The sequence below is a fragment of the Ictalurus punctatus genome, chromosome 11 (genome assembly GCF_001660625.3).
Source record: "Ictalurus punctatus breed USDA103 chromosome 11, Coco_2.0, whole genome shotgun sequence".
Classification (NCBI taxonomy): Eukaryota; Metazoa; Chordata; class Actinopteri; order Siluriformes; family Ictaluridae; genus Ictalurus; species Ictalurus punctatus.
The window spans coordinates 25,044,372-25,063,699 of NC_030426.2; the positions used below are offsets into that span (position 1 = coordinate 25,044,372).

The 19,328-nt window shown below is 44.8% G+C and overlaps 1 protein-coding gene across 2 annotated transcripts in view; it reads right to left on the minus strand.

Moving 5' to 3' along the window:
* The window catches only part of col7a1 (collagen, type VII, alpha 1), a 92,349-nt gene that overhangs the window by 15,212 nt on the left and 57,809 nt on the right, over positions 1-19,328 (minus strand). Inside the window, exons 69-91 of one of the 2 annotated variants that reach the window (XM_053683526.1) lie at positions 17,163-17,267; positions 16,950-17,015; positions 16,594-16,629; positions 16,346-16,381; positions 16,161-16,208; positions 15,561-15,596; positions 15,359-15,484; positions 14,557-14,766; positions 13,971-14,006; positions 13,834-13,878; positions 13,620-13,727; positions 11,360-11,431; positions 11,239-11,283; positions 10,171-10,206; positions 8,921-8,956; positions 8,075-8,119; positions 7,945-7,977; positions 7,735-7,797; positions 1,124-1,159; positions 958-1,038; positions 789-857; positions 265-300; positions 78-137 (exon numbers count right to left, since the gene is read on the minus strand). In XM_053683526.1, coding sequence (XP_053539501.1) covers positions 78-137; positions 265-300; positions 789-857; positions 958-1,038; positions 1,124-1,159; positions 7,735-7,797; positions 7,945-7,977; positions 8,075-8,119; positions 8,921-8,956; positions 10,171-10,206; positions 11,239-11,283; positions 11,360-11,431; positions 13,620-13,727; positions 13,834-13,878; positions 13,971-14,006; positions 14,557-14,766; positions 15,359-15,484; positions 15,561-15,596; positions 16,161-16,208; positions 16,346-16,381; positions 16,594-16,629; positions 16,950-17,015; positions 17,163-17,267 — 1,464 coding nt within the window. Of the gene's footprint in view, positions 1-77; positions 138-264; positions 301-788; positions 858-957; positions 1,039-1,123; positions 1,160-7,734; positions 7,798-7,944; positions 7,978-8,074; positions 8,120-8,920; positions 8,957-10,170; positions 10,207-10,557; positions 10,594-11,238; positions 11,284-11,359; positions 11,432-13,619; positions 13,728-13,833; positions 13,879-13,970; positions 14,007-14,556; positions 14,767-15,358; positions 15,485-15,560; positions 15,597-16,160; positions 16,209-16,345; positions 16,382-16,593; positions 16,630-16,949; positions 17,016-17,162; positions 17,268-19,328 lie in introns of both variants that reach the window. The other variant, XM_053683525.1, reaches the window with a different exon arrangement.

Sequence of the window (19,328 nt, forward strand, 5' to 3'; positions counted from 1 at the left end):
GTGTTAGTTACGTTGCATCTTGTTAATGACAATTCATGTTTTGGGACAGATAGTGTGTCCCTGCAATCCGGAATCACCTGCAATCCAGGTAATCCTCTCTCTCCTGCTACTCCAGGCAGTGTTTCACCGGGAGGCCCCTTTAATATTCAAAGAAAATAATGAGAAAGTAAAAATTTTTTAAATTTTTTTTAAAAAATGGCCGCAATTCACATGTGATACGGATGACGACTCGTATCCTGAGCTGTACGCAGTGCGGTGACTCACCTGCTCACCCTTCGCTCCAGGGGGTCCAGCTACCGACTGCAGAGAGAAGGAGAGAAATGAAAAAGGGGAGAAGATGATAGAACAGCTGAAAGATGGATATAAAGAGCATACGGATATGAAGTGTGTGTATACACATCAGACCGGTGTTGTACTCTGTATACGTTACAGAACTGTACATCAAAACCTGTTTATACATTATTCACGATTATACCTCACTATACGTTAAACATTCGTCAACGGCCTCCTTTTTTTTTTTTTTTTAAATTCTTGAATTTTAATGCGACAAAAAAATAAATAAATAAATAAATAAATCCAGCTTGTCAGCTAGAAACCACAAAATGTCTTCCGGTTCCGACAGTGAAATAAACATTTAACGTGTTTCTGCTCTTCGCTGATTCGCAGTGGACGTCGCTTTCAATCCTTCGGGTGTACACAGGCAGGTACGTGCGTGATCAGCGCTGTCTGTAAAGAAGCTACGCATCGAGTATGACACCGGCCGTACACATCCAGATATTCATACGTACTTTTCCAGGTGGACCGCTGTCCCCTTGCTCGCCTTTTGGCCCTGGAGGTCCTACCGGTCCAGCGATACCCTGTGGGACATTTAAGGAGCACGAGCATTAAAAAAAAAATAATAACCCAGAAGAGTTCAAACACACACGCGGATGAGACTGAATCGCGTTCTACTCCTGCCTGTTTTCCCGGTAAGCCAGGTGTCCCTTCCTTTCCAGGTATGCCATCTCGACCGGGAACCCCAGGCTTTCCTCCTTCTCCCTGTGGAACACGGGGATAAAGACGTCTCAGTGCACTCGATCGGTACAGTTCTGGATCTGAGCTGTGTTTGTTACTCAAGTCTCACCGTTTGCCCCGGGAGGCCCGGAGGTCCTTGTGGCCCCTAGAAGAAAATCACAACAACAACATTAAACGATCTTAAATCGATTTTATATTCGACTATTATTTGTCAAGGTTATATAAAATTCTACGATTATAAAAATCCGGTGAAACATCTAACATGACCGAATCTGTCTTGGGCAATCGAGAGAGAGAGAGAGAGAGAGAGAGAGCAGGTCAACATACAACAGTTCACTATACAATTACAATTCATCCATACAACATGCAATATTTCACTAGACCTCAACGTAAGACCACCTAACACCCCACATATTACACACACACACACACACACACACAGATCATTCGTTATTATTCAACAGTGGAGTTAGAGAGAATGTATACCTATTCATCTTCCAGACTGGTACCCTATATCTCCTGCCCGAAGGCCTCAACTCATACTCCTCACGAAGAACACGGCTTGGATCGCCAATCATTTTAAGGCTCTGCTTCTTTACAGACCCCTCCAAAATCTCCTGTCGAGAAGTCAGGGCCAACATGCCGATTATTACTCCGGCCGTTCTAACCGCATTTTGAAGTCGTGACCTAAATTTAACGGACGGATTACCAAACCATGGCACATAACAGATTCAATCAATAGCTGATCTGTAGAGCAGGAGCATGATACTTTAGTCCAGCCCGTAGACTCTTAGCCTTGGAGAGAAGTGCAAGCGCTGACTAGCTCGTGTACAAACTTACTCCACTTGACGGCCAAACCGGAGCCGAGAATCAAAGTAAATTCCTGAACACGTATATATGTTCTAACCGAATACGCTTCCTCCTCATAAATTGACACTGGGCTATGATCACCCACAATCCTTGGGGCAAAGATCATTTCTTTCGGGTTTTTTTTTTTTTTTTTTTTAAAAGACATTGAGTTACGTTCCTTCCACCACTACACAACCCCTTCTATCTCTGACTATATCTAAATCCCTAATGCTGAAGCTTTAGCGATGACCTCATGGCTGTGTAGAAGACAGTTAAAAGTGGCTGAGTGTTGTTTCGGAGCGGTGCTTCACGTTAATACTCTCGATTAGACGCCGACTCTGAACGTGCGCACTCCTCTTAAACAGGCCACGTGGTCGGTTGGTCCCGTTTCACTGCCAGTCGATCGGTAGGACGCGTCGAGCATTCACCTTCTGAAATGATTATTAAACATACGGCTATGAAGCTCGCCGTATGTGCGAGAGCGCACGCAGAAGTGAATGTTCCAGTAATCCATTAACACGTCCTAAAAATGAAACATAATTAGGCCGTAATGGGACAGCCGAGTCTCCCGTCTCTGCATTGAGTGGATATTAACAAGACTCATGACTCAAGAGAGCACAGTGCGTGCACACACACACACACACACACACACACACACACACACACACACACACACACACACACTCTCTAGGTGAAAGGCCAAGAATTACTTTTTCAGTGCATTCTTTTGAACTAAAAAAGCCTGGATTAATAGATGCTTCCTGTGTTGAAATGAATACAGCGAAGACCAGGCGAGTTTACTTAAATAGCACAAGAATGGAAAACAATTCAAATGAAATAACGATCATTTAAATCAAGATTTAAAAAAAAAAAAAAGAATTGGGACTAAAATGAAGATAAGAAAATAAAAGTAAAAGAACGGGTTGTTCCAGTGGTAGCTCGGTGGTTAAGACGTCGGATTGCTGATGGGAAGGTTGTGACTTGGGATCCCAGCGCTGCCATTGGTGGGCCCTTGAGCAAGGCTCTTAGCCCTCAAAAAAAATGCTCAGTTGTATAAATGGGATGAACGTAAGTCGCTCCGGATGAGGACGTCTGCCGAATGCCGTAAATGTAAACGTTCCAGCTCAGTGCAGCACAGCTGGAACCCCACCCCCCCCCCGCGAAAATTTCCCCTAGCTTTGCTACGATCACACCAGAGATATAAAAACATTTGGCGCTACAAGGCTGCGTACTGATGTTTTCCACACACTTCGAAATCAATCTTGTAGCTGACTCCGAGACAGAGAGTAATGATGTAATGCGTTCACGTCTTTCTTTTCGTCCTGGTTAATATTCTGAATGAGCTGCAGCTGTCTGATGGACAGACCGGTAAAGAGGCCATTACTGTAATCTGCTCTGCTGGAGATAAGTGCATGGACAGGTTCTTTTGAGTTTTTTTTTTTTGGTTTGTTTGTTTTTTTGTTTTTAGGTCGTGCGGAGACAGAAATTCGAGTGAGGCTTTAACCGTCTCTTATCTTTGGAGCTGAATAAGGTCGCCTCTTTATTTGTCCTTGTTGAGTTAACGGAACGTTCGATGCATTAAATTACATATAAACGTAACGCACTGTACATCTATAGTGCTGAATCTGTTCTGTCAGGGTGTAATAGCTCTGTCGAAACATATCCTTCCTTCTAGATACAACCTAAACCATGTCTGTTTAGTAGAACACAGATATCAGACAGAACTAAGTCAGAAATGATCTCAGTGCTAATGTTTTACCAGAATCTGTCTTTCATAACTCCGAAACACAGCTGCTATGTGCTGACCAGGTCTCCCTAGTCAATTGCCTGAAATACCCTTAAAGTATACTTCGAACGAGAAGCAAAACAATGATGTCATATTTTTTATTTGTTTATAGGTACATTTAATGTCGTGCAACATAGCAAGACATTAAATGCATGCAAATCCATAAGACAAGTTACTTCCTGATATCACTTCTCAAAGGGAACTCAACGTCGCGTGAGCTTCACGATGTGGGAAGTAGGGAGGTCACGAGAACTGATACTTCGGTACCAAGTCGGTACCAATATTCTTAAAACGTGACGGTACTTGTTTTTCTGCAGTAGCATTGGTACCGGTCGTTATGAAGGTACCGGGGTTGCGATTCTTCCGGACCTGAAGGGGGCAGGAAATACGCGCAAGTGTTTTAGTCGGTCCACAAGTGGTGAAGAAGAAGAAGAAGAACAAGCAGACGGGGAAAACTACAGAAGTTTAGCTCCGCCCTGACTCGTTGAGAGGAAATGTGGTAAAGGGTCAAATATGGAAATACGTCGCATTCGAGGCGGATGACAACAAACGTATAATTGATGCTCTGAAGCCGGTGTGCAACCCATGCGATCGTGCATTTCAGACAAAGCGAGGAAACGGCTGGAATCTGCTGAAGCACCTGAAAGACGGTCCTATATTATGTGTGTTTGAGGCAGCTGCATCGTGGCCGTGAATCCAGCTAACGTTACGCTCCGTGTAATGTTAGCGATAGCCGGTTATTTGATAACGACGCTAACGCAGTGCAGTGTTATAAACTTCCTCCTGATGTTCCACCGTGCATCGCCGTTCAGCCCGCGTCCTGTCAGATACATGTAGCCCCATGTCACTAATAATTATTCACATGTTCACGCTTTAATAAATCTTATTATCCTGACACCAGATCAGTCGATTTAAACTAATGCTTGCATTCAGAGTATAACGAGTGTGTGTGTGTGTGTGTGCACGTTTAGTAGTGCACCTTAGCACTTGTAGCCTCCACTGTTTTATTAGTCATTGTCAGCCAGTGTTTGATAACTAACATATCCCTCCCTCCCTCTCTCTCTCTCTCTCTCTCTCTCTCTTGCCAGTATCAGCCAGAGGAGGATGTCCTCCGGGAGAGTTTTTAATTTCATTTTTTTTATTTTATTTTTAAACCACACCGTGGTATCGACTTTATAATCGAGTATCGTGTACTTTTGGTGGTACCGGTACCGACTACTAGATTTTTGGTATCGTCACATCCCTATATGGGATACGGACCAATAAGCGTACTCCGTCAGGATTTAAACAATTGGTTAAACCGGATCTGACTGGATTTATTAGTGGACGTTATGGAACAAACAACATAAGATGAGCTTTAAATTGACAACAAATTGGAAATGTCAGACACCTTCTATGTTTCTCAGCTCAGATGCTGAAAAAAGCATTTTAATACAGTGGATTGGGTGTTTTTTTGGAACCGACTCTTAATTGTATGGGATTTCACGAATGCCTCAGACACTATGGCCTAGTTTCTGGATATAAAGTAAATGCAGAGAAATCTGAGGCGATGATGATTACTGAGGCGATGATGACGATTGAAAGTGGGTTGAAAGGGAAATCAGTAAAGTCCTAGGAAGGAATGTACCAATGCTCCCAATGGGGGTTTTTTTTTCTGCTTGATGGATTTCCCCCAAGATCAGTTTAGTAAATCCCAAATATTTACATCACATGTATTATTAAAGGCAGCCAGGAAGATAATTACTGTAAATTGGATGAAAAAGCATGAACCTACTGTGACAGAATGGACACAAAGACTGAAACAGATATATATTTGAGAAGATGTGCTGATAGGAGTAAAGCTAGACAACTGTTGACGAGCGTGTTCAGGCAGAAAACTCAAATCTGAGGCCTTGCCTGTGACGCACTGGCTGATAGCATTCAACTTTTCCTGGTAATAATCCAGGAAAGACCAACAGAACTCTTCAGACGCATGAACATCATGAGCTGGAGGTTGGGTGAGATTATTTATTGTGTCAAACAAAACCTTAGGCCTATTGCTTGCTTTATTGATCATTCTGGAAACATGGTTAGGGATTGGAGGCTCCATCCACAAGTGGGTGGGTCCATATGGCGGAGGTTCGGCCGAACGGAAGTGGACGTGTTCGCCTCCGAGGAGACAACACGCTGCCCGCTGTGGTTCGCCCTCACTCCTGACGTACCGAGGAAAAAAAAGAACAAGGTCAGGGCTGGACGCCATGGTACACACGTGGCCGAGGTCACGTCTGTCTGTACACCTTTCCCCCCGGTCGCTCTGCTTCCACAGGCTCTAGCAAGAGTTTGTGAAGAACATGCTACGTCTGCGGCTAGCGGTATTGAATCGGCCAGCTCGAATTTGGTTCTCGGAGATGATATCTCTGCTGGACGGCACTCCCTGGGAGATTCCTGTTCACAGGGATCTATTGTCTCAAGCCAGAGGGTTGATTTATCACCCTCGGCCGGAACTATGCAAACTGTGAGCCTGGACCCTGAAGGGCACCAGCTCATAGATTCTGGTCTCTCAACTGAGGTTGTAGAACACATGTTAAACGCTAGGAACGTCATCGAGACCCAGTAAACTGCGCGATGGTTACAATCCTGGAGTTCTTACAGGAAGGTTTCTGAGCAAGGTTGGCTCGATCTTCGATTAGGGTTTAATTCGGGCCAGCCACGCCCCTACTGATGGAGTCTCTGTGACAGGCCATACCCACAGTACGACAGGGGTACGAGAGGGTATACTCATTCCCACAGTGTGAAGCTCACGCAACGTTGAGTTCGTCTGGGAAGGGAACGTCTGGGTTACGCATGTAACCCTGTCCCCTGAGAAGGCAAGGAGACGTTGCGTAGCTTTGTCATACTGGGGTACACCTGTAAATTGCGTCTGCGCTTCAGACAAAGAGAAGCTAACGAAGTGCTTTACAGGCGCCGTTTTCTGGTCACGTGACGCGCGAAAAGCCACGTCACCTGACTACAGCAGGCCTATAAATAGGCATGATTTTAAACAGATACCGGTCGCACACGAGGGCGCTTCCTACAGCGTGACGCTCACGCAACATCTCTTTCTCTTCTCAGGGAACAGGGTTACACCCAGACGTTTTCTCACCAGCCTCTCTCTCTCTATTTCTCTCTTTTACAGTTGATTAAACACACACAAAAAAAAAAACACAGCTTGTCATGTTACTGAGAAACGTAACCTCGGGCCCTGAAGACTTGCATCTCATCTTACATCACGTGACCTGCCGCTGCACTGCAGTGACAACCTTCAACCTTATGCTCACACTCCGGTTAGCAGTGTGGAGATGAGGACTGCATGTATTGTGTCATGTTGTATTTATAATGTCACACTTCATTGGGAAATTGTGCCGCAGAGCAGGGAACTATGCGGACAAAGACAGAGCCGGCTACACTGATTCATCTCCGAATTGTTTGCTAGATAGGACGCGTGCTTCCGTTGTTTTCGCCGTTCGTTATTTGCATTTTCGCGTATTAAGATGCCTCGGAAAGGCACCGAGAAGGCAAAACGAAGGCCTGAAGCAACGGCGTGAGGCAGCTAGACGCGCAACATCCCACACAAGCTGGATTAAAAAGTGCTGCATGACAGATAATACCAGTCATTTGTGTGACAAACGCCATCAATTATGATACAGTACAGCCAGAAACGCAAGAACTGAATAGAACGTTAAGAGCCGAACAGCTGAATCGGTAGACTTACGCAATCTCCAAACGTGTAAGCGTCGCAAAAGGACGCTTTTAATTTCGTACGTTCGCTTCATATTGTCCTCAGCACCTCGATGCTGTAGAGACACACGTTCACCTCACAGTTGAACACATCTCAACTCCAATAATGTAATTTCGCGGGATGATGTTGTGATAAAATGGCAGTCAAAGACCTTTTCGCTCAACAATCGCAGTTTGTAACCAAATCTATTCCCCGACGTTTCATACCCATTATATACGCCATCATTTGGTCGACTTTGATCTCATGTTTAATAACGAAACGACTCCCGAAAAATCATCACAAAGAGCTAAGAACTAAGAGTACGGATGAACAGTAGGATTTATCTTACGATAGCTCCTGGTGTGCCTGTAATTCCGGGCAATCCTCGGATGCCTTGTGGTCCTGGAGGGCCCTGTGAAAATAAATAAATAAAATAAATAGAAATAATAATAATAATAATAATGCATGACTACATCTGGAAGACGTTTGTGTTTTACCTGTGTCACTCAGCAATGCAATGGCACCTCTTAAAATCAGTTTATTTAATAGGAACACTTACTTGCACTCCTATTCCTGCCTCTCCATGGTCACCCTACACACACACACACACGCTTATTATTATGAACTGTAATCAAACACAGTCAGTTATTGGTATGAATGGATATAGGACACTCCTGCAGTACACTGACCTTCACACCTGGTGGTCCTGGAGGTCCATTTGGACCCATCGGTCCCTGTAAAGAGCCCCAGAATCAGATGGTTCACTGTGTGTTTTCCTAACACAGCATCCCATGTTTTTTTTTTTTTTTTTTGTCCCATGTTTCTACTGAGGGCGAAACTTTTACGCAGCTCGATCAAACAAACACCCATCGAGCACTTGAGAAGTTTACGTGGCAGTTCCCTCAGCATCTACACACGACACTGAGATGTCGATATATACGATGATTACGCTCCAGATGATTTCTTTTAGCTATTTATCCTCTGTAGCGATCAGAAGGACACTCGTGAGCATTAATATGAACGATGTAGCATCTTGCCAATGATTGTAAAACGACTGTTTCTTTATCGTTGCACCGTTAGGCCGCTTTCACACTCAAACTCTCTTGACCTTCTGCCTCCGAAGCGACGAGCAAAGACAAACAACCTCCTCATCGCCAGTTCCACCGACCTTTATCTCATCGGCATTACTCATAACAATCAATCGAATCTAGAGAGCCAGCTAGGATCGTTAATTAGCTGGCTAACGTGCCAAATGGAAAAGCGGCCTTACATCTCCAAAAACGTGACTCACGCTCACTCATGTCGTTCAAGTTGCTTTATTTATTTATTGCATTATTACTATTATGGAAATTAAAACAACAGCACACTGAAGCTCCTGGCCCCGCCCCCTCTCTTTCTCGGTTCATGCAGCATTTCTTTTCTTTCTTTTTTTTTTTTTTGGGGCCGCGAAACGATTTCGCCGTCGTCTCAACTGCAGCGGAAACAGGAAAACGGGTGGAATCTTTTGTGTGGGAAAAGAACTCGCTCATACTTACAGTCGGTCCTCGGTTTCCTTGTTCTCCGGGGTTTCCCTGTGCAACAGACATGTGACGTCACTAACGCGCAGCAGAAGCTCTCAGCAACACACACACACACACGTAAACAGAACTGTATGAACTAGCACACACACACACACACACGTACACATATATGCATGCACACATAACGCGCTAGTGTTTTTTTAACTGTATATATTATATATATATATATATATATACATATATATATGCCTTTCAATGCATTTATACAGCCCGGGTTAGACACACACACTGTTATAACATACACAAGTACACACATACACTGTACAGGTTTTGTGTAAGTAATTGTAACACACTGGTTAATATAAAACCACGCAGGTGTCAAACTCAAAGCCGTATCACATTATCTACCACGTATCTATACCGTGTCAAACTGCTCGTGTTTTTTAATGCCACAATCGTTTTAAAGTGTGGCTATAAACACGGTTAGTGAAGACTAACAGTAGAAGAGAAGTTCTTACAGATCAGCTGCTGTGCCGTTGATTTAAATGTGAGCGATATCTGATGGATCGAAAGCCTTCGTGAATCACTATAATACATCCTTGCGTGGAGCCGAGCTTTCTATCCGTTGATGGCTTCTCCTAGCCACGTCCTTACTACACTTATATACGTCATATGATACGTAAGGAATAAAACACTGTGTCGTGTTATAGAAAAATAACAACAAAAAAAATTTCAACACGGCTTGTCATGTTACCGCGAAACCGCTAGAACCTAAAGTTAACCTCCGATTGCTGCTAAGCGCTGGCACTGGAGACTCCTTCCGTACAGGTGAAATAAACGTCTCCTTCATTTGTATCGGCCGTCACGTATGTTTTTAATCCGTCCCTGCGTAAGCCGCTACTATAGAAACGATAACATACTAGAACGAGCGCGTCCGTATAAACCTGTGCTGGACGTGGGCTGCCGTTATAGAAAATAAACCCGACAGCTTCTGACCAATCAGAACGCAGGAGTCAAGCGCACCGTGGTGCGACCCGTATTCGATTCGACTCATTCGTTGTTATTATTATAGAAGTGCCACGTTCAGAAATGCCGTACGGAACTCGAGAAGTCTGACACCTGTGAGGTAAACAGTATGAGACCACACTGAAGCAACAACAGAGGGGACAGATATATAAACAAGACGTCATCACTCCCTCCCTCCCTCCCTCCAAACTCCCATCACAAAGCACTGCAGCCAACATTCACGGCCAAAGAAAACCTACCGGTCTGCCCAACACTCCTGGGAACCCAGGCAAGCCCTAAAGGAAAGAGGATGGGAGAACAGGGAAGGAAAGAATACACAGGGGAGAGAGAGAGAGAGGGGTTGTGATGGTCCGGGAGAAGTGTAAAGGGGCAGTAGAGATAAATAATAGACAAGAAGACAGGGAGATAAGGAAAAGAAAGAAGACAGATATGTGGTTGGGGAAAAGAAGAGACAGGACGGTTAGTTGTTAATAGCAGTGCTGCATCGGTTATTTTCTACAGTTTGTTCTGTGTAGCCTCGGCCAAACAGCTCCAGCAGCCTAGTGCAGCCCCCCACAGCCGATCCCCAATCTCTGTTACTCCGACGAACCCACGAGGGGCTACCGTGGTGGACTAATGTTACTCACAGGTGGGCCTTGTAGACCAGATGAGCCCTTTAAACCCTGCTCCAGAGGGGAATAAATCAATGCGTGAGTGTGAGTCTTTACCCACCTGCTCTTACTCCGTTCTCAATCGCCACTCTGTAATCCTTAAATCACGCTTACATTATACCTCTGACAAAACTGATTTATAAATTACAGAGCAATTTAAAGCTACTTGTAATAAAAGGAGAATAATTATGACTATTTCGACATCGACATTAGACCGATCCCTTGTTTAACAATAACTGTACGTATCTTTAACTAATCAACCCTCCTTACTAGACTCCCTGTATCTCGATCTGTGGTGCATGTGCTGTCAGAAATAAAAGAGTATACGCTATAGGAAGCTCTGAATCCCCTTTGCTTTTAAGATTCCCCTAAAGAGAAAAGGTTTTTGTGATTCGCCTTCAGGTTTTCAGGTCAGCTTACTATAGTGAGGGTTAGAGTGTGTAATCTAATATTTATGCCCGTGCTATTGGTATTAAACAACAGTAATCAGTGTAGCAAAAAAAAACTAAACAACCCAGAAAACACTCAGTATCACATGCTTATCAGAAATGTATCTCTTCACTGAGGCTCTAAACATACACTATAAATGCTAAAAAAAACCAACAAACCTGTAAGTAAATTTAAATTTTAACGTTACAGTGTTATCTGCTTTCTCACCGGCTTTCCATCCTGTCCAGGTTTTCCAGGTTCTCCGGCTAAACCCTAAAAAAAAATAACCTCGTTAATATGATGTGTGAAGTAAATTAGACTCCGTGTGATGGAGAAGTAAGACACTTACAGGGAGGCCATCTCTGCCCTTTTCCCCTACTTCTCCTCTATCCCCCTTCTCTCCACGGAAACCGGCTACTCCCTATATGGTGGAGGAACACACAGACACACACTTTCAGTACTGCAGCACCGAGAAATAAGCATTAAGACACTTTTGCCTTTATTATTTAATACACTTTCAGTGCATATGACCCTAGTGACCCCGACCCTTACCCCGGTAACCCCATCTCTAACTACCCCAACCCTACCTTCAGTAGCCCTAACCACCCCGACCCTTACCTCGGTAACCCCATCTCTAACTACCCCAACCCTACCTTCAGTAGCCCTAACCACCCCGACCCTTACCTCGGTAACCCCATCTCTAACTACCCCAACCCTACCTTCAGTAGCCCTAACCACCCCGACCCTTACCTCAGTAACCCTCACCCTAATCACCTGAACCTTAACTTCAGTAACCCTCATCCTAATCCCAACCCCAAGCCTTCCATCACAAACCCCAACCCTACCCTCAGTAACCCTAACCATAATCCCAACATCCCCAACCCTACCCTCAGTAACCCTAACCATAATCCCAACATCCCCAACCCTACCCTCAGTAACCCTAACCCTAATCCCAACATCCCTAACCCTACCCTCAGTAACCCTAACCATAATCCCAACATCCCTAACCCTACCCTCAGTAACCCTAACCATAATCCCAACATCCCTAACCCTACCCTCAGTAACCCTAACCATAATCCCAACATCCCTAACCCTACCCTCAGTAACCCTAACCATAATCCCAACATCCCTAACCCTACCCTCAGTAACCCTAACCCTAATCCCAACAACCTCAACCCTACCCTCAGTAACCCTAACCCTACCTTCAGTAACCCTAACCATAATCCCAACATCCCTAACCCTACCCTCAGTAACCCTAACCATAATCCCAACATCCCTAACCCTACCCTCAGTAACCCTAACCATAATCCCAACATCCCTAACCCTACCCTCAGTAACCCTAACCATAATCCCAACATCCCTAACCCTACCCTCAGTAACCCTAACCCTAATCCCAACAACCTCAACCCTACCCTCAGTAACCCTAACCCTAATCCCAACAACCTCAACCCTACCCTCAGTAACCCTAACCATAATCCCAACAACCCCAGCCCTACCTTCAGTAGCCTTAACCATCCCGACCCTTACCTCAGTAACCCTAATCACCTGAACCTTAACATCAGTAACCCTCACCTTAATCCCAACAACCTCAATCCTTCCATCACAAACCCCAACCCTACCCTCAGTAACCCTAACCCCAAACCCCAACAACTCCAACCCTACCCTCAATAACCCTAACCATAATCCCAACAACCCCAGCCCTACCCTCAGTAGCCCTAACCCTAATCCCAACAACTCTAACCCTAATCTCAGTAACCCTAACCCTAATCCCAACAACCCCAACCCTAATCTCAGTAACCCTAACCCTACCTTCAGTAACCCTAATCCCAACAACCCCAACTCTACCGTCAGGCACCCGAACCCTGACCTCAGTAACCCTAATCCCAATAACCCAAACCCTAACCTCAGTAACTCTCACACTCATCCCAATGCCCCCCAACCCTAATCCCAGTAACAAACACTAATCTCAGTAACCACAGCCCTAACCTAATTAACCCCCAACCCTACCCTCAGTAGCCCTAACCCTAATCCCAACAACTCTAACCCTAATCTCAGTAACCCTAACCCTAACAACCCCAACCCTAATCTCAGTAACCTTAACCCTACCTTCAGTAACCCTAATCCCAACAACCCCAACTCTACCGTCAGGCACCCGAACCCTAACCTCAGTAACCCTAATCCCAATAACCCAAACCCTAACCTCAGTAACTCTCACACTCATCCCAACGCCCCCCAACCCTAATCCCAGTAACAAACACTAATCTCAGTAACCACAGCCCTAACCTAATTAACCCCCAACCCTACCCTCAGTAACCTTAATCCCAATAATTCCAACACCAACCTCAGTAACCCCAATCCTTAACCTCAATACCCCTAACCCCAATAATCCAAACCCTAACCGCAATAGCCTCTTCATATGACAACTTTCTCGTAATCTGACATTTGTCCCAAACAACTGACCAAATATCGCATATAATGAAAAGGGCTGTAAAATAAATTATTACATAATTTACAGCATTTGAATCATTGGAGCTCAAAAGGAGAATAAAATACATGCCCTCACACACACACACACACACACGTATGAGCAGAAAGCATACAGCACTGACCCGATCTCCTTTAGGTCCAGGAGATCCTTGAGCACCATCCTCCCCTTTAATACCTTGAGGGCCTGGCAGACCCCGTGGACCAGGAACAGACTGAACTATGGAGTCCCCCTAAAACACGCAACACATTCACATGGAATATGAGGCCTGAAGACTTCCACAGACTGTAGCATCAATACAGACTACACTTGCTTCATCTATTTATTTATTTATTTACCTTAGGTCCAGGAGGTCCTGCTACACCATTTATCCCAGCTTTACCCTGAAGTCAAACAGGTCAAAGGTTAAAGTTCACACTATATACAGATCTCCATAAGAATAGCTCTTGATAGCTTTAAAGACAGCTGGACTCACAGTGTCCCCTTTGTCCCCTTTCTCTCCTCTCTCTCCCTGAAAAATGCAGACCGAGACAAAATTTAAACGTCCTGCTATTCATCTTTTCTCATCTTACATGGCTTTTCTTTTTTTCTTTTTTTCCGCAGCTCCAGTCCTTATCCTGGATTATCCTGCTTATTATAATTATCAGACCTTCTGAGTTGAATCGGTTGTTGCGTTTAAAGCTTGAAATGAAGAACGCGTTGGTTAGCATTCACCCGAGGCAGATTATATGTACATACTGCAGAGGACAGGTGAGATTGCACTTTGTGTGTTTGACTGCCGGTTCAGTTCATTTAAAAGCTACGCTGATTAACACAGGATCACACAAGCAGTCTACAGGTACTGCTTCGTTTCAGTTGAGCTTCACTGTACTCTCATTTAACGGCGTACTATCGCACGGACACACCTCAGCAGCTACAAGCTAATTAACCAGATGCCTAGTTACGAATGGATGTTTAGAGTACTATTCGGATGGGATAAGTCATAGATAACAACGAGCAAGGATCTAATCATGAAAGGCAGCTGAGATTAGCTTATGACAGCAACTCTTCCTTGTCCCTACCTTATCTCCAGCTTTGCCAACCTCTCCTAGTTCTCCAGCTCGTCCTGGTACTCCAGGTATGCCAGGTTTTCCAGGCTCGCCTGCTTGTCCAGGAGGACCCTCTGGGCCTCTTTCTCCAATAGCTCTGCCTGTAGGACCCTGGGGACCCTGGGGCCCCTTCTCACCTTGATCACCTTTTTGCCCTCGCTCCCCTGGAAACCCTCGAGCACCCTTCAGGAGTTCATCAAAGCAGAATTACATTTTTTAAAAAAAGAAGAAGAAAAAAAAAAAGAAGACGTCTCGGCCATCTGAAGCAACACTGTGCGGATTTACTTCTCATACTTACTCGAATCTCTGTAAAAATGGCACCAGCACAAACGCAGCATTAACAGAACAACAAAACAAGAAGCGTTAGTGTTCGGAAAATATAGGGCGCGACTCAAGAAGGTGCTTTTTCTACAGTATGGCTGGAAATTCAAATCATGTTCATTTTATTCATGGTACAGACTTTTGCTTCATCACCACCCTTAGTGAACACGTATATGCCCCAGTGGTTTATCTTCACAGTTGTCGGAAAATAATCAGCGACAGGGTGGTGCGATGAGTTTATTTCCCTATAAGACCGTGTCCCGCAGTGTTTTCTTGACGATGATGATGATGATGTCACTATTACCACACCCCAAAAAAACAAACACGGATACAGAATACGAGAAAAAAATTGTGTTGTGTCAGTGCAGCACCGTGGACAGCACACAGCCCTGAAGGCTTCTTATTTGTGCTCTCTCTCTCACACACACACACACACAAAAACACACGCACTTACATCTGCACCAGCAGGGCCTTGGGGTCCTGAATCTCCTTTATCCCCTTTTGCTCCTTTATCTGATCGTTCTACGATTTCCCTCAGCAAGACATCCTTCTTCTCCATCACCATCTGCAGATCCCTGACCTAAAGCAGATCGAGAGTTTCTCACGCCTGCTCGATAAAACCCGCCCGTTGATTTGAGCGCTAGACCTCCCGGTACCTCGATGCCGAAATCCGAGAGCGCTCTCTTCACATCCTGCAACAGAAAAGGGAGACGCCCGTTAGCGTCCTCGCCGTCTATAAGTGTGTGTAGACAGCGTAAAAAAGTCGCTCATCATCAGAAAAGTTCCCTGTGCTGCGTTTCTGACCTTCGCGCACGACTGAGGAACTCTTGCTGATCAAACCCGAGCTTGGCTTTCAATTCATATTCCAAGCTACGCAGGTGCGCATAAATATTTAATGAAATTTGTCAATCTTTATTATTCAAAGGAGTACGTGTGTTTGTTTGTTTTTCTGAAACGATTAACCTACTTACTATAAGTCAATCAGGGGCATCACAAAATATTTCATTTCTGTTGGAAATCGCAGTCGTGTGCGAACAGGCTACGCACGTGCGTTCACGCGTGCTCAGGCTACAAGACTCGTACTTTACAACAGCGTTAGCGAGCTACGTCAGTCAGCTTGGCTCGAGTAGGGTTGAAGCGGAGGAGATTCGTTTCGCCGGTCGAGTTTTTGAACTCGAACTGCTTTTATTACACGACGCGCACTTACGAAGCGACGCGCGAGGCGGAGGATATGTGTTATACGACACAATACTCACCACTGAAGTCCCTGGTTTACCAGGTGAGCCATCTTCTCCTGGATCTCCCTGGGGGAGGGGGGAGGGGGGAGGGGGGGGGGAGCATAATCTCATATATGAAAAATGTCTAACTTTGTACAAATTCTACAATATACTACAAATATTAGAAAAGACCTTGATATATGTCTACATGTACAAGCGCGAACCTGATCTCCTTTTACTCCTTGTGGTCCTCTCTCACCCTAGAAAACATCGTGTACTGATGAAATGAGGCATGCATTCATATGGGCGAGCAACATGGGCTAGGTATTCAAACTTAAATGATGTACTTGTGAACTTTTTGATTATAAAATAATAATAATAATAATAATAATAATGTTTTAAAAAAATGCTGTAGTCTGAAAGTTAAAGATTCTTGCAAACAGAAGTAAGGCTCTGAACATATCTAACTCACCCTAGTTCCTGCATCTCCTGAAAGCCCAGGTATTCCCTGAAAGACAAAAATATTACTCCTAATAAAAACCCTGCGACACAGTTATAAAGTCTGAGCTGAAAAACAACAACAACAACAACAACAACAACGACGGTGTTGATTTCTCTTTATATAACTGTACAGACTGGAGGGTTTTATTCGGATTTATTCCGCTTATACCACAACTTTCCAACACTTAGATATTTTTATTGGTTAATGAACAACACGTCATTTTTTGTGCTTTACAATTACATTTTTTTTTGTTGTTGAACATCCACCTGATTAAAAAAAAAATAAAAAATTTATTATTAGCCTGTTAGTGAGTCTTTGTTACTCACAGGAGCTCCTGGTGGCCCTCTGGGTCCGGGGATAGGTGATAGGTCAGCCCCTTTAACATATATCACCTGTGTGTGTGTGTGTGTGTGAGAGAGAGCGAGAGAGAGAGAGAGAGAGAGAGAGAGAGAGAGAAACAAACTGACTTTATAATTAAACCCCAAAACACCTGCATTTTAAATCAATTCTGGCAACGCTACAGCCACAATCACACGCACCTGTCCTGGAGGTCCGATGTTCCCGGGAACCCCTGGTGGTCCAGAAGGACCAGTGGGGCCAGTGGGCCCTGCAACGCCCCGATCCCCTTTCAGCCCATCCTGACCCTGAGAGAAAAGAAAGCAAGAACAATCGCATTCTTTCAATAATAAACATAAATGTGCACATCAGACAGGCTCATCCGTGGAAAGTTTCTTTCCTCGCGCCTGCCGGTGGGAGCCTCTCAAAATTGAATCGTTTTAATTCGATTATAGTTTACTCAATCCACACGCTGAGGAACTTGTGTAAGTGCGCGTGACATTTCACACCACGCGAAAAAACGGCCCGGTTGGGCGTGACGGGAAAATCATTAAAGACTCGCTAAAGAAAACAGATGACGTGAAGACATTCGCTATGGTACGGTGCAGCCCGGTAATCCGTTAATAACAATAACGACGGCTCATTTAGAACAGAACCCCTTACTGTACTAGATCGTCGTTACTTAATCGTCTAGAGTGCCCTTATGACCGAGAGCCAAAGATACACTGAAATACGATATGTTTGAAATCCAGTGGATTCTGAAATGATCCGGACGACTTTACTTGCTGCGCCCGTCATCGTGTTGTGGATTTGATTTGAAATGGAAATCATTTTTTTTATCCATCAATCTACACTGATGATGGGAGAGCAAAAGTATTCAGACCCTTTGCTGTGGCACTCCAAACTGGGGTCAGGTGCATCCTGTTTGCTTTAATTATCCTCGAGATGTGTCTACAACTCACTGGGAGTCCACCTGTTGCAATTTGAATCGATCAGACATAGAAACGCAAAACACACACAGAAAAGAAACAAGCCATGCAGTCCGAGGAGCTTTCTGTGGACGTCCACGATCAGATCGTGTGTGGCAAAGCATACGCCAGGGCGAGGATATAAAACAGGTTCTAAGACTTTCTGGCCAAATTAGGCATCCAGGAAAGCTTCTTCAGGGAGGTAAGAAAGAACCAGACAGAGCTCCAAAAGTCCCGTGCAGAGATAGGAGAACCTGTTGGATGAACACTCGTTTCTGCAGCACTCCGTAAATCAGGCATTCATTGCAGTGTGCCGAGACGGAAGCCGCGGTCGAGTAAAAAGCACACGACGGCCCGCTTGGAGTTTGTGAAATGGTACGTAAAGGACTCTGGGAACATGTGGGAAAAGATTCTCTAGTCTGACGAAAGGAGAACCGGGCAGAACGGCGAGCATGACGACACTCCAGGCTAATACTAACCCAGTGGTGAAACATGGTGGCGGCGGCATCGTGCTACGGGGTCGTTTCTCAACAGGGACAGGGAAACGGGTAGCAACTGAGGGACGGATGAATACCGCCGAATACAGTAACGTCCTTGAAGAACACCTCTTCCAGAACGCACGGAAACTCAGACTGAGGGAACAGTTCACCTTTCAACGTGACCAGCCAAAACAACACTGGGAAAAATCTCCGAATGTCCTTGAGCGGCCAGACATAAACCCCACCGAACATCTGTGAGGAGACCTGAAGACTGCAGTTCATAGACATCCGCCATCCAACCTGACTAAGCTTGAGAGGACCTGCCATGAAGAATGGAAAGAACTGCCCAAATCCAGATGTGCACAGCTTGAAGACATGTATCCAAGAAGACTTGTGGCTGTAATTGCTGCCAAAGGGGCTTCTTGACTCGATCTCGGCTAGTCCCGGTCTTGGACAGTCTTGACTACGTCCTTAATCCAAAGCGTCCTGTTTGGACTGCGCGCGAGTCCCGAAAATGAATCTGATATGATCTGGCATCGGTGCAATCTCTGTACACGAGGAGAGCTTTAAAAATCTCCTCTGGCCTGTCCCTCCAGCGCACCTCATACTTCAGCTTCTGTCTAGTAAAAAATACTTGAGTCTTGATGACTAAATCTAGACTCCTCACTGCTGTTCAGCGGCTTCTGGAAACCACGGACTGCATTAATTATCTATTATATTTACGCTTAACACTAGGGATATATTTCTGACCCGATTCACTTTTAAGTGTTAGACCTTGTGGCGTTTATTTTGGCGGGAACACGCGGGAAGACCTCCTTTTAGCAGGCGACAGTGTTTTAATATTCACTTCTCATTACCAATCGGGAGAAACGCTGTAAACCTCTGCCCACTAAGATGTTTGGGATTTACGCAAACGTAAAAC